This window comes from Python bivittatus, unplaced genomic scaffold (assembly GCF_059951505.1).
Source record: "Python bivittatus isolate LINGU-HERP-01145 unplaced genomic scaffold, Pbiv_v1 ctg000480_np1212, whole genome shotgun sequence".
Classification (NCBI taxonomy): domain Eukaryota; kingdom Metazoa; phylum Chordata; class Lepidosauria; order Squamata; family Pythonidae; genus Python; species Python bivittatus.
The window spans coordinates 64,590,007-64,605,445 of NW_028277075.1; the positions used below are offsets into that span (position 1 = coordinate 64,590,007).

The window sequence follows — 15,439 nt, forward strand, 5'->3', positions numbered from 1 at the left end:
GGGCCAACTCCCCTTTCTCATGCATGAAAATGCTCTGTTACGATGTCCATCTAGTAATAAAGGGACTGACTGAACCAACAACTAGTTTTTTGGAAATGAACGAGCACTCGCTGTAGCTCCTAAGCTGAGGTAATATGGCTCAACCTAAACAAACCAACCAGAATACCGCATCAACAGGCACCATGTTACAGTAATGGAAATGTAGCCAGTTTGTTTGTATCTAGAAAAGGTCACAGCAGATAGAAGATGCTGTGGGCCACTTGGACCTCAGGAGACAGTATTGGATCTAAGAACACTTCCAAGCTGAACACTTGGTCTTTCTGTGGTATTTTTGGGCTGGAGAACCATGTATCTGCCCTGGCTCAGTACTGACAGGTTTTCACTGCATGTTTTGACTCTCATCTGGCCTATTTCTCCATCCAGAAGACTCCTGAAAATTTTGAAAGATGTTAGGGCTGTTGGGATGTTTGCAGACTAAATGAATTCACTGTCATTATGTGCTTATGTGAAAATTAGTACAATTAATTGCCAAGGACGTTTTAATCCTTCTGATAAAATTATCCTAGGTTAATTTTAATGGGTCATTACCTAAAGTATATAAATTCATAGTACTGTAATCTGATCTTTCAAAGTCACATTTGCTATTAAGCATTTGAAGAAATAATCCATGGGAATGGACTTTCACTTTTCTACCTCTTTCAAGCCTACAGAGCAGATTTAAGCAGCTTGTTTAGCCAGAGTCGGAGAATGTTTATCAAAAGTCTAACATGCTCCTTTTAGAAATAATTGCTCATAACATAACTAAAAATATTATTGTGGCATTTTATTTTATGTTATATTTATTAGCATTTATTAAAGTGTGTATGCTTTTTTAGACTACAGTTCATTTTAGTCCATGACTGAATTTATTCTAAAACAGTATTTGGCTAACAGTTTTGTTGCTGGTGGACAGTTTATAAATTGACTCATTAAATCTTTATGATCATTGAATGATTGTCAAGGTACCAGCTTAATATCTCTTCCATTAAATCCTGAATATATAGCATACTGTAGCTGCTTATGCAAAATCTCCTAGTGGTATTTACATCCCAGTTTGCTTCAAGATTTCAATCTCACTATGAAGTGTGGGAAGAAAATGGATTCACAGTGGTTGTTGGACCAGTATGAATGCTTTTTTATACAAAAATAATGTAAAGATAATTGGGTATGCCTGAGGAATTGTCAGGTGTGGTTGCTTGTATCTGGGTATCTTCATGAATGAAGCTGAGACACAGTAACTTGTATCTCTGAAGTGGATTTTAGTAACTTTTCTATGGGACACTTCATTTCAAGTTCTTTGATCCTTGCATGGAGGTGCCCAATATGATTTCTTTTGAATGACGTGTCAGGGACCAAATAGCAGGTGAAACCAGGGCAAACACTAAAACAGATTGAACTTAAATTTAATTAAAACTTCATTAAATGGAGACACTGTGAAGGCTCGCAATACATTTAGTATTTCCACTGTTCTATCACATGAAAAATTACAGTGATAAATGTGGGCGGAATGTCACCGGTCACACCCATGCCTTTAGAGGAGGGTAAAGCAGATTATGCACGCATATTAGGGCCAGACTGGTACATAGAACATGATGTCTTAGATCAGTCATTTTCTCTCTTAACCAAGTGAACTAAGGATTAAATGTGAACTCATCTGGAGCCTTTAATAAACCTCTGGAACTGAACTCTGATCTCCTACAGCCCAAGCTATTGTTTTATAGCACAAAGATGGAGTTACATTTTTACTTCTGTTCATATATTGAAGGTTTGTACTTATTCTGGGCTGATTCAGCGTGTATATAGGCATCCTACGCAGAGCTGTTTTAAGAAGGCAGAGGGGATAGCTGGTCCGGTTAAAATCATGTTGTGCTTTCTCCTTCCAAGCAACCATCAACCCCTTTAATATCTTTCAGAGTCAGCAATTGCAATCTTGTCCTCTGAGCACTGGATAAGAAATATTTATCACATATAATAATAAATCACATATGTGTTTATGAGCCAAAAAGTAGGTGTTAATGGCAGTTTACAAATTTGCCTTGGTAACACCGGGCTTTTGCAACCAATGCATTAGAAGTACAAACAGCTATCAAGTCTTTCCTGTATATAGTTTAGCTGTAGTTTTTTTCTCACCATATTAAAAACATGATCCCAAAAATCTCTCCCCTTCACTGTGTGTCCAAATTAACCATCTTTTATTCCAAAGCCAAATAAGTCCATAGTATAGTAGAGATTTGCCTTTGCACTTCACCCAAAGCACCGTGTACTCATTTGTTTCTCAGTATGCTGGCTTTTCCCAGGCTGTGCATTCTAGATGTGCTTACTTACAATTCCTGGCTAGATGAAGATGGGAGTTATAGTCCATAAAGCTGGAGAGCACCATCTACAGAAAAGGTGCCATTTTTCCTGAGGAGGCTATGACAAACATTCTTGTATAGCGCTTGAGTTTTTTCATGAGTATTAAAGTTTTTTTTTTTTAACTGTGATTGATCTGTATATACATAACTATGATATTTTGTATAACCTTTTATAACAAGATGCAGTACTTGTATTCTAATGAAATTGAACTATGACCAGCATGCGGCTAATTAGATTGTACTCTCAAAGTTTTAGTTTCACTTCAAGCAAAAGGTTAACATTAAATATGAGAGAACTTAAAAACCTAAGCAGGATCAGACTTGGCAATACTAGGAAATTCCAGGGCTGTAGGCTAAACTGAAGTAGGAAAAAGAAATCCATAAACAAGGCAGTTGAAAACCACTCCCATACTACTGCTCAGAAAACTACATAAACGTGTTCATGAAGTCACCAGGAGTGAGCTTGATCTGAAAGCAACCCAGTTCTTGTCTAAAGCATAGTTTTGGGCTAGTTTGGAAACTGATTCATATTTGGGATGCAGTAACAGAAAAGGATCTATCTTGAGTCCATACCAACTTGTAGATACTGGAATATATAACAGGGCCTCTAATGACATCTACATTAGAAATGCAGAACCTTACAAATAGGTTCCTAGTAATTAATCCCTCAGTCTGACACCAGGTAATTTAGTTTTATAGGTAAAAAACAGCTCTTTGAATTGGCATGGAGACCAACTGGAAGAGTTATTTAAAATTCCATGGCAGCAACCTCCTTGTCACATTACATGCTAGCTGTAATTTCCAGAACTTCTGAAGGTCAACACTGTATAGAGCACATTACATACAATATTCTGAATTCATTATACAAAGACATCGCTTTCTTGAGAAGTCTCTAATGCTGGGAAAAGTGGGAAGAAAATGACGAGCAGCAAGGCAGATGGACTTCATTGGAAGATCTTAGACTTAGGCAGGATATAATTAAAAGCTGATTACTAAAACTAGGTCTCCTTCCCCAAGGTGCTCAGTTGAAGATGCACAAATGCATTTCTAGTCATTGTTGCCACCTGACCTATTAAAAGCAGCATTCCCCTCAAATGTACATGCTTGGTGCTTCATTAGGAGTGTAGCTATCCCAGAACAGGTTGTATTCTTAACTTTGGAATGGCTTGTTTACTGGCCAGTGGGCCCTTTGTCTTGATTAAACCCCAACTTGTTCACCACATCCAGTCTATCACTGTGTTCCTGAACAGGAACTGCAAGGTTATCTTTTTAGATGCAACTATTTGTTATTAAAGATCTGATTATATCAACTGTATTTAGGCCAATTAAAATATAAACACTATAAATTTAAGGAATCCTTTACAGGGAAAAATACAGTCTGTATATAACTGTTGAGAATATGCCTCAAAGTCAGATTATCTGTTGCAGTCAAATGTATTTGAGATTCAGAAAATAACCTCAGAAAACCAGTAACCAAAACAAGCTTTTCATGTAGGCTCCTGGAATATCTAGGTATGCTAGAAAAAGGAATTCTACTGACAATTTAGATATTGCTCTGATTATAAACCACAGTGTGCAAACCAGAGAAACTGAAAGCACGTAGCACATTAAGCAAAACCCAAATAAAGCATATTATGGCTTGGCTTATGTGAATGTAGCTAACATTAACTAGACAAGCTGTACCAATAATCTGATTCAATGTAAGATGGCTTCCTATGTTTTTAAGGAATTATTCTCTACTTAACCTTCCAGGAATGGCTTAATCAAAACCTTCATAGCTAAGTGCCACCTACTTGTTCTTCATATGTCATATTCATATAGGTCACCAAGTGCCACAAATACTTATGCCAGGAATAGGGCACAGGCATGGATGTCCGTAGGTACAAAACATTACATGCAATTGGGGTTTTTTTGCTTGGCCATACCATATTTAATATAGCTATTGCATATTTATGAAGTAGAGACTAGAAAAAAATTGTGCTAAGTAGCATGTAATTTCTGGGAAAAGAAAGCAGCTTTTTCTGCCATGACCATCAAGAAGAATCCAATTGGGCACCACACATTATTTCTCCCATCCAAACCTTTTATGTCTGGCCTTTTTTTTTTGCTTACCTTTACCAATCTATTTAAAATATAGTAATGTTATATTAGTCCTCTTTTCAAGTTAGCACATCTTCTATCCATTTATAAACAGTATTAAAACAACTTGGTAGGATAGCAATGCCAACTTCTGTCATATGGTCACATGATGACATTTTGGAGCTGGCAGTAAACAGGGTCTAGGAACTAATTCATAAAGGAATACTTTCTCATGGACTGACCACCTTAAGATTTTGGAGTACACCTAGAACATACTGTATATACAAGATATCTCAAATACTGGTTCAAACATCACAAGCTATAATGCAGCTTGGTTTTAGCTTAGTGTGGTATGTCAAGCCAGCCATGGCGGTCCATAATCCATGGTTTACGGCTAAATTCTGTGAGAACCCAACCAACTGGTGGCTTATGCAATAAATCATGGTTAAGTACAATAGTTCTGTACAGTGTATAAACCCAAACTAATTATATCATAAATGTAACAAAGATAAGAAGGATTTAACTTATACTAGAAAGCATTTTAAGTTTTAAAATTGTGATAAACTTTAAAATGTGACAAAATATTCAAAACCCATCATAAGGAACACACAATAGCAATATTCTAGTTTCCTTTGCACAGGTCCAACTTTTGAAGCAGTATCAACCAAGAATATTCATGCTTATAAATTTTCACAACAATGCACAATCTTTGAAAAATATTTATTAGATTAACTCATAATTTTAGTCAAATAATCCAAATCCCATATCATCATCAGATTCTTCAGACTCTTCTTTCTTTTCCTCTTTCTTTTCTTCTGCTGAAAAGATAAGTAGATAGAGGCAATTAGCCAAAAATGTTGAATGCTACAAATGCATAGGCTTATTCTAAGTAAAGCTGTCTTCAACATAAGGCATAAGAATAGGCAATAATTAGGAATTAGGAAAAAATGTATCAAGCCACAATGTGGACTTGCTGACAAGATTAAACTCAAGCAAAGAATGTACTATATATGAATTTATCTGCTTTTTACATCCATACACCAACAAAAGAGCAACAGAAGTAACAGTTGGATATCTATACATTCAAAATAAAATATAGAATATTAGAAGTGAAGAGCTTAAATCGCTAAAAATTTCATTGATACAACTGCTGATAGAACAATTATTCAGAGATTAGCATTCTCCTAAAAAATAGCTTTTTATATAGAACTAGCTATTGTTGTTATTGTTCAGTCGTTAAGTCGTGTCCGACTCTTCGTGACCCCATGAACCATATCGCGCCAGGCCTTCCCGTCCTTCACTGCCTCCCTGAGTTGGCTCAGTTTCATGCTCATTGCTTCAGTGATGCTATCTAACCATCTCATCCTCTGCCGTCCTCTTCCCCTTTTGCCTTCAATCTTTCCCAGCATCAGGGTCTTTTCCAAAGAGTCCTCTCTTCACATTAGGTAACCAAAGTATCGGAGCTTGAGCTTCATTATCGATCCTTCCAATGAGCAGTCAGGGTTGATTTCCTTTAAGATTGACTGGTTTGACCTCCTAGCAGTCCAGGGGACTCTTAAGAGTCTTCTCCAGCACCACATTTCAAAGGCATCAATTCTTCGGCGCTCAGCCTTCTTTATGGTCCAGCTCTCACAGCCATACATTACTACTGGAAAAACCATAGCTTTGATTATGCGGATCTTTGTCAGCAAGGTGATGTTCTCTGCTTTTTAATATGCTATCTAGGTTTGCCATAGCTTTCCTCCCAAGGAGCAAGTGTCTTTTAATTTCATGGCTGCAGTCTCCGTCTGCGGTGATCTTGGAGCCCAAATAAATGAAGTCTGTTACTGCTTCCTAGAACTAGCTATATTTGTCTTTAAATGCAACAAAGGCATTTAACAGCAAGCTGGATAGTTAACAGGCTGTTTCATAATAAACAGTCATGCTCTGTAAGAATACCAAACTTCAAGAGACTTATTTGTGGAAGGTAAGTTCAGTTTGAAGTTTGCCCACTCAAAACATGTGTTTTCATGATCAATTATATTTACCAGCAGCTGGTGCAGCCCCTCCAGCTGGAGCAGCAGGCCCTCCAGAAGAAACCGCTACAGCCCCACCAGCTGGCATGCTAGCAAGCTTGCTATTACCTAGAGGAGAATAAACCAGAAAGATGAAGTATTGCACGTAAAACAAAAGTCTTGCCAACCGAAAGTGAAACTAACATCCCAAGACCATGAGCTACACACTAATTAAATTTACTGCAGTTCTGAAAAGTCAGTCTTTGTACTGGTCAAAGTCTGTGCAGATTCTACCACTCCTTCCTCAGCTTTATTCCACATCTCCCTCACCCATGCTGCCTCAGTTTATTTCTGACGATGGAAAGTGACAATGATGGAACTCTGCAACTGACAGGTCAGTCAGCATCCTTGTGGTTTGTTAGACCTAGACAATAACTTCTAGCGGTAGATATGTTCTCCATTTCTCTACTGCGACTTATTCATTTGCAGTAGCAACACAAGGCCAGGCTTAAAACTGGCAAGGAGTACCATGCAATTGCAAAAATAACATGATGGATGGGCCGTTGAGATATAAAGATTTGCTACTGATTAATGCCAACAGTTCCAGGGAAGTTGGAAATACAGTATTTCCCTTGCGAGCAATGAGAGTATCTTGGCTTTCAGAAGCACGTCAATGAGGGCAAAATGCCTGTTCTTTATTTCTAGGAATACATATCCAAAGTGCTCCATAGTGTTTTTCAGGCCCCCAAAGTAAACATGTTTTATTATTAAAAATAATATAATAATTTAGATATACTTAAACACATATTCAGAACAAATAGAGCACATTTTATTACAATTAAGTATTTACCAGCACTGACAGTTTGTTGTATTAGTCTTCCTAGAGACAAATCTAAATGCATTGACATTATCAGATGGCTGATGATACAGCTATTATTATTATGCTCTTGTTTATTCAGTACCATCAATGTATAACACTATGGCATAACAAGTCCTGCTGCAAGGTATTTCCAACATATGACATATATTTCAGCTTTGAAATGAGAACGGATAGTCAGTCAAGCTTTACAGGAAGTACAGGATGCCAACCATGCATTCAGAGAGATAATTCCATGCAGAAAACTTATTAAAAAAGAACAGATAATGCTGTTTAAGTGGGCAGATTCTGGGGAAAGCTAAAAAGAAAGTGACAACTGGGGCACAGAAGGCCAAATCAAAATATTCTGCAGTGCTGAACAAAGAATACTGTGTTGAATATGGTGTATGTGTATTAGTAGAATCCTTTTAAGTCAAGTCGGAGGTTAAAAGAAAAATTAAATCTTAGATATCAGATGTTTCAGTGATATGTGAAGAGAATACCATGGAACCTGAAGGATCCTCAGAGATGGGAAGGGGATTTTGTCCAGGATAGAAATATTGAACAATTAAGACAAGCTAAAAACAGACTTCCATTATAAAGTACAGACATTTCAAATTAGCAGAGCACATTTTCAGGGATGTGCAGAAACTAGGTTATAAGGCAGAAGCAACTCCCCTAGGGGCTGCAACTTATTTTGTCAGTCAGCTGGAAGACTGCAGGTGACACAAAAGAATGACAACATCACAGAAAGCACTGGGGCCTAATTTTATTTTTTGTTGTTTTTTTAGTGACTATGGATGAACTTAAGGATAAGGATGGGTGAAGGAAGCCTCTAGGAGATAAGCTCTGTTTCTGCTGATCAAATGGCACAGTTCTGGCACCAATTTCAAGCCATTTTGGAAGGTGGATTCAAAGATGAAAAGGGAAGTCTTTCTTTCTAGAAGCTTCCAGTCTCTACAGATATGTTTAAAATTGCATCTTCAAAAACTGGCCATTTTGTTAACAAATGTTGGCAGTGCAAATGTGGAATGCTGAGGGCCTGCAAATGGGGTGCAGGTGCCTACCCAATTCCACTGGAAAAGCCAAAATGAACTGTAAGAAAGAAACTAGATTATCTGGGAATAAACAGCATGTTTCAAGAATCTGGAATCAGAAGACAGGGTTGGGGTGCAGTTGCAAAAAGCAAAATTTGTCAAACACTTGAGCATGGAAAAAAACATGCTATGTTTTTAAAACAGTATAAATGCAAGAACACGCATGAGAAAGGGATTATTAAAACAATTATATATTCCAGATGTTGAAGCATACAGGAAATGGCAGTAACAGAGGGCATGTTATGAAAGTGAAATAGCAAAAAGAGATGAAAGGGGAATACAGTAGATGCTTTGAACACTTCAAATCTTTTATGTGAAGAATATTAGGCCCAGAGTATGATGAAGCCAGCAACAGAACATAGGCCTTTGTACAGCAGAGGAGCATCAATAAATGTTATAAATGAGAATAAAACAATGACTTGTATTCCAATAATTAACATTAGTTGAGTTTTCAAAATAAAAGCTTAATTTTTCTAGCAATTTGTTGAGAACATCCTCTATATAAACAGATTAGCAACCAAGTATCTGTTTTTAAGAGGGTTCCTCTAAATTAATGTGGTCCATCAGCGAAGCCCATCAGGTAACAGTGTAAGCCTGTGAGAATTAGGAATGGACCTATTTCATGTACAATACAGCCCCCCATTGCAACATGCATGTACTGATGATGCTCTCGGGGCCTATTTTGATTGCAGAGTCCCAAAAAGGTCTAAACACTGCAGATCCAAGGAAATTATGCTAGTGCTCTTGTCGGATTTCCTCATGTTGGTTTTACCCATACCTGGATCTTTCTCAAAGGGAAATAAGGGGATATAAGCAGCCAAAATGATTTTACAGATGTGACACCAGGATCAGCTCATTTTCCCATCCCTATCTTTCCACTCGGGGAGGACACAGTGCATATCATATCAACAACAGCTAATTCTATCAATGGTTCTACAGAAACAGCTTTACCCACATCATGTATTTTCCCCCTCAGTCCAGTCTGTGACTTTCCCAAAGGGACATGCGCATTAGTTGAATCACTTTTCTTAATGTCAGAGAACAGAGGATGCTGATTCCCTGTTCTCAGGCAGAGAAAATGAATGACATTAGGGGTCATACTTAACAAAGTGACTGATAAACTTCACTTTTTGATGTCATTCATTCTGCCAGGTTATGCTTTAAATACATAATAATATTTAAGTCAAATCCATCTGAATGTTGAATGACTCCTCTTTTAAAAACCCTTCTGCTACAAAATTTATTTCTAAAAGTAATTAATCCCCACCAATATATTTTGTACTGATATGCCCCAAGCTGGACCGTGGAGACCAAAATTTGATTCTCCAATTGATCAGGGAACTCATTGGATGATTTGGGGCCAATCACTATTTCTCAGTCCAACCTATTTTACAGATTTGTCTTTGCAAGGATAAAATAACAGAAGACTGTCTTTAACATTCAGAAGAAACACAGTATAGAAACATAATAAATCAACTCACCTTGGGCAATGACATCTTCAATGTTTTTCCCATTTAACTCACTAATTACCTGTAGAAAGTAAAATTAAAGAGTTAATCCAATAGCTAAACAGTTAGTTTGGGGTAGTGATGAAAGTGTTGGCCTAGAAACCCGGAGACTGCGAGCTCTAAACCTGCCTTAGGCATGAAAGCCAGCTGGGTGACTTTGGGCCAGTCACTCTTTCTTAGCCCAACCCATCTCACAGGGTTGTTGTGGGGAAAATAGGAGACAAGAGGATTAGGTATGTTTGCTACTCTGAGTTATATATTAAAAAGGCGGGATAAAAAACTAATAATAACAACAACATGGTGCTGCATCCATGCTCTTGAAGAAAGTGTGTTTATGTCTCCTGTTAGGATGGGAGTAATTACATGAGCTACTTGCACAAATTGCAGAACAGTACTTTGCAAACTCCTGACATTAAACTCTATAAAGCAGATTACAAAAATAATCCCAATAAACAGAAGGACATGATAACTCACACCAGATTCAAAACAAGCTACTCCAATTCATACCCTCTGCTTTTTTCTTAATCAAAAGTATTTCTATAGAACTATATCTTGTCTGAATCTGAGCATTAAGTATTATCACCCTTTGAATTTCCCCCCAAAACAAGCAATGTCTACATTACTCTTGACTATCTGGACTACATTCCATAATAACAGTGTTTAGTTAAAAAATTCATTGCTACTTCAGAGATGAGCATTCATCAGCAAGAGCCCTTGAAACTAGCATATATAAGGAAGAAAAATTGTAAAACATGGAAATCATAAAATCATATCCTATACAAAACAGTGCACGTTCAGCTCAAAATTATATTTAAAATAATACTGTTCAAAAGGATAAAGTAGGCAGCAACTAAACTATTAAATGTACTCTCAAAGGCCTTAAGGGCCTTCGGGCCTTCAGTTTGGAAATATCCAATAAGTAGAAACAAGGCAAATTCTAGGGCAACTCTGGGGGGAAAAAACCTAGAAAGAAAATTCAGTGGTACAATCGACTCTGAAACATATTACAGAACACAACAAAATATTTAAAGTATAAAACAAATTATAGTTTTTAAAACAATTTTAAAACAATAAACACTGCTTTTCTGGAATTTTTAAAAATTTGAATTGATATTGCAATATTTAAGAGAGTATATTACAGATAGTCCTCACTTAGTGACAACTGGAACTGGCAACTCTGCCACTAAGTGAAACATCACGTGATCGTGACAGACTTATGATATCACTTCCCATTTGGTTGTTAAGCAAGTCATCACATGACTGTGACTTAGGCTCTTACTACCAGCTTCTCCATTGACTTTGGCTTGTCGGAAGCCAGTTGCGAAGCACACAAATGGCGATCACTGTAATGGTTGTAAATACGAGGACGGGTAGTAAAGTTACTTTTTCAGCACCACTGCAACTTCAAATGGTTGCTAAACAGGGCAGCCGTTAAGTGAGGTCTACCTGTATTCAATTAAACATGCCAATTTAATGGAGAATAATTATTTAGCCTGAACACGGAAACAGAGTCACTTCAAGATGAAACACAGATTCTTTCATTGTCTTATGAACCAAGGCTGCAAAGCATCTATATCATGCTAAAAAAATGCAAAGTCAGTTGGAAAAATAAATAACAATGATTATTGAATTAAAAAAAAATCTAGACATACAAAAGTACAGCTATTTCCTAATCAATACTTTGAGCAAGTTGTTTTGCTTTACATGACATTTATTCTATATTATAAAAACATGATTACAAATATTAAAAAATAATTGGTCTTCACTGTGTCAACCTGGGAGCAGCTGCACTGTGCCACAATAAACTTGTCATCTCCCTTGGATGCATTATGTAATATTGAAATAGTACTTAACCTTAAGGTACTTTGGCAGGCCTTTTCAGTAATAGCCCCCTGTTCTGGAACATGCTCCCTCTGGGGGCACATTTGGCCCCATCCTTCCAGGCATTCTGTAAGACTGTTATAACCACCCTATTCTAACGTGCCTTTGACCTTGGGTAATAGTGGTTGGCCATTATATCGGTTATACTATTTCATATTTGTACACTTTAAAAAAAAAACTTTTACTCTACTTTGTTCTATACCACCTGGAATCTCCACTGATCATGGATACTGCAAATAAATTAACTAATTCGAATGATCACCTTTTAGTAATAGAATGAAAACACAACACTCTAATAAGCCATACAGATTTTAAAACAGAAATTAAAATCTTTGTCTAGTGCAACGTGTTAAATGGTTTCCTTGACACTTATTTTTTTATAAATATGACAAGGTATAGAGGAAAAATTCAATCTACTTTAAATAGGATTTAAATAGACTTATAGGATACAGCAGAAGCAGCTGTCACTGGCTATGTACAGGATGCAAGATCTGATCTCCTAAGTTTTTCCCGAACTGCCCCCCTTTAAGAAAAGGAAAGTTTTCACTGTGCTGAGTAACAAAACCAGCCCCATCTTGTTTCATGGAAGGACAGTTAGTGTCACTCTGAACTGCTCTTTGGAGAAGGCATTTGCAGTTTATACGCTCCAGCCTGAAATATCAAATGGGAGAGAAAATTTCCTCACCAGAGCAGAATTTAACAAGCAGAAGCTGTTTTGGAGGCAGTAACAATATTGCACTTATTCTTCTATAGCTTTTCTTCCTCAAGTAGAAAATCTTTTACATTACAAGGATAGAGTTATTAAAAACACACCTTTTTGTTAACTTAAGTGCTATCCATTTATTTCTAAAGTAAGATCTAAAGCAAAAGTAAAGGTTAGAAAGTTGTATAATATTATGCCTGTTAGTAGAATTGTAACACATCTTTTGGAGGTAATTTCAACAGACCACCACATTAAAATAAATTAAAAATCCAGTGGCACAATTACACTGCTTTAACAGTCTTCCAACCAGAATGACAGCTATAATGAAACCAAGGATTTCAAAAGTCTGTCACTAACTGATTTATAAACCATAATAGGTGAATTTCCTCACCATGCTAAACTAAAATCAAACCACATGATGATTCAGGATCATGTCAATTCAGCCAACTGTTGATTTTGAAACATATTATAATGAATCAAACATAGTTTAGTATAACGCATGAATGTTGGATCCAGGCAAAATCATATTTAAGGCTGCTGAATCAATGTGGACAGCTGATCATGAATAACTCAAGCACAGTTGATTTCATCAGGCCTAAATTACATCATAGGCAATTCTATTTCATCTACTGGAAATAGCTTTGATTGAACTCAAAGGAATTTATTTCTGAATAACATTTAAAACTACCCTAATTTATATCCAAGCAACTCAACTGAAAGGAGTTTATTTCTGAATAAACATTTAAAACTGTCCTAATTTATATCCAAGCACCTGATCAGAATAGGCAACCCAAGTCGTTTTTGCTTGGGTACACACAATTCCAGTAAAAGGAAATTAGGTCTAATGTTTCAATGTTTCATTCCAAAATGTAGGGAGATATCATTTAATTCACTGCAACAATATACATAGCATTATATCTAAATTACTCCAAATCACTAATTCTGAATAGCGGAAGTCAGTTATAATGTGATGGCTTTGAGACCTCAAGGAGCTTCTACAAAAAATGGGCCATGATAATTACCACTAGGAATATCAAGTTGTAAGCTTTCATTTTACCCATGATAAGTATCAAGATTACACTTACAAAATAGGTGCTTCATGCATATCTCATACATATATCTGCTCTCACCTTATTCACACGTTCATCATCTGTCTCAATGCCTACACTATCAAGAATTTTCTTTAAATCTTTTGAGCTTGGAGATTCATTGCCACCAAGGACAGCAAGAAGGTAAGCTGCAACGTAGCGCATTCTGTGAAGAGAAAAAGCAGGATTTTCAACATCTGTGTATTTGAACAGCAACAGATATTTCTTAAAACTAGGACATACTGTCTCCATTTCCTGAAGAACATACACACCACCCTCATAATTTTGATTCTATTCATACTTAAAATCCAACCCAAGGCATTTCACATGAAGCACTACAAGTGCATATGACCTAAGCCAACCTTTCCAGTTCAGTCTCCTCTATGTATATCAAATTAAAAATAAAATCTGGGATTTTTGTGCAGTGAAGATCCAACATACCTGGAGTATAAGTACAGCATATATTTTGTAATTTCTGATGTTACCATTTTTGTTCTTAAAGAATCACGTAACAGATGTTTAAAAGAATAGAGAACTTAGAAAGCCACTGCCTATTAACAGTATTAAAAACTGGCTTAACTAGACACATGTCTTGCCAGCCATGAAATAGAAAGCATGAGCTATGCAAGTTCAAAGGGAAAAGATGGAAAAGGCAGTACATACTGTACTGATCTTGATCATCTTCTATCACTTGCTATGCTAACGATAATACAAATTATACTCGGGCACATTTAAAAAGCAGCAGCTTGAAAAAAAGTTGATCTAGATACAGTATTTGCATCAATTTACACTCTCTGATGAAGCTCTGGCTTTTAAACCGGAGGTTCTGTTTTTCAAAGTGGTATTTTTGGAAAACTGTACCTCTCCCCAAAAGAGGAGAGAGTACAAATCCTCATGGCCAAGCACGAATTTATACAAGCTTTCCCTTATTTAAATATTGTTCCCACTTTTTAAATTCTATGGGCATTTTGCTTTATTTTTCCAACAGTACGTTTTTAATATCCCATTTTCAACTATAGTATAAATCCAGTGCTTTAATCCACTCACTTTCTATAACTGTTTGTACCACAGCTTATTCTTTTTATTCCATAGGCCACCGTGATTATTCCACCCGGTTCCTCACGCCAATTCAAGAAGCACATGGCCGCCATTTCACCCCTCCACCCAGGCCCAGGCTACATTTCTTGGCCCTTTTCTCCAGCAGATATATTCGCGCAGCGGAACAAAGCCTGACCCGACATGCCTTGTAAGCATACCGCGGCCAAGGGCGCGCCGGCTTCCAGCCCACCACCCTACTTACTTCCCCACGTTGTTCGCGCAAAGGCCAGGCCTCAGACCACGGGCATTCGTGCACGGCGACAGCCAAAAAGAAAGGGCGGAGCCTGAAGGGTAAGGTTCCTCCCCGAACTCTGCAACAATCGGCTCTCACATTGGGCGCACAAAGCAACCAATCCGGCATCACGTAGCTGGCCGAAGCTTCGAAGGCATCCCGCCAATGGAAGAGCGAGTCTTCAAAACGCCGAGACCGGCATTGAATGGGCGGCGTTTTTCTGAAGGTGTTAGTCCTCGCGCCGGTAGGCGGGGTCTGCTGGTGAAAAGTGACGGCTTCATGTAGTTTGACCGCTGTAAATGAAATACTTTGGTGTCGTTAACCTATCTGCTTGAATGCAAGTTCTGTTTTTATTCCTAAGGAGAGGGGAGCGACTTTTAAGGGTGATATTTCTAGGCACACTTATTTAGGAGCAAACCTCATTGAATTCTCTAGGGTTTAAGTTCTGATAAATATGCATGTGATCCTGTCCATATTTTTGAAATGATTAAACCTGATTCACATATCTTG

General features: G+C 37.3%; 1 protein-coding gene across 2 annotated transcripts; it reads right to left on the reverse strand.

Moving 5' to 3' along the window:
• Nucleotides 1-5,177: 5,177 nt before the first annotated feature.
• Nucleotides 5,178-15,035, reverse strand: RPLP2 (ribosomal protein lateral stalk subunit P2). Of its 2 annotated transcripts, none has more exons than XM_088146087.1 (5): nucleotides 14,900-15,035; nucleotides 13,642-13,765; nucleotides 9,901-9,949; nucleotides 6,500-6,595; nucleotides 5,178-5,287 (listed from the first exon to the last, which is right to left on the reverse strand). In XM_088146087.1, the coding sequence occupies exons 2-5, from the start codon at nucleotides 13,762-13,764 to the stop codon at nucleotides 5,214-5,216; spliced, it is 342 nt and encodes a 113-aa protein (XP_088002213.1). In that variant the 5' UTR covers nucleotide 13,765; nucleotides 14,900-15,035; the 3' UTR covers nucleotides 5,178-5,213. The 2 variants fall into 2 exon arrangements, with proteins under 2 accessions (XP_088002213.1, XP_007433233.1); XM_007433171.4 differs by having other exon boundaries at nucleotides 5,178-5,290.
• Between the last annotated feature and the right edge of the window lie 404 nt (nucleotides 15,036-15,439).

Excerpts from the sequence above, each read along its gene's own strand:
- RPLP2 (XM_007433171.4), bottom strand. The coding sequence starts at position 13,764 with ATGCGCTACGTTGCAGCTTACCTTCTTGCTGTCCTTGGTGGCAATGAA. Across the intron at positions 6,596-9,900 it reads TGAAGATGTCATTGCCCAAG|GTAATAGCAAGCTTGCTAGC; the intron begins GTGAGTTGATTT and ends ATTCTCCTCTAG. Across the intron at positions 5,291-6,499 it reads AGGGGCTGCACCAGCTGCTG|CAGAAGAAAAGAAAGAGGAA; the intron begins GTAAATATAATT and ends TTATCTTTTCAG.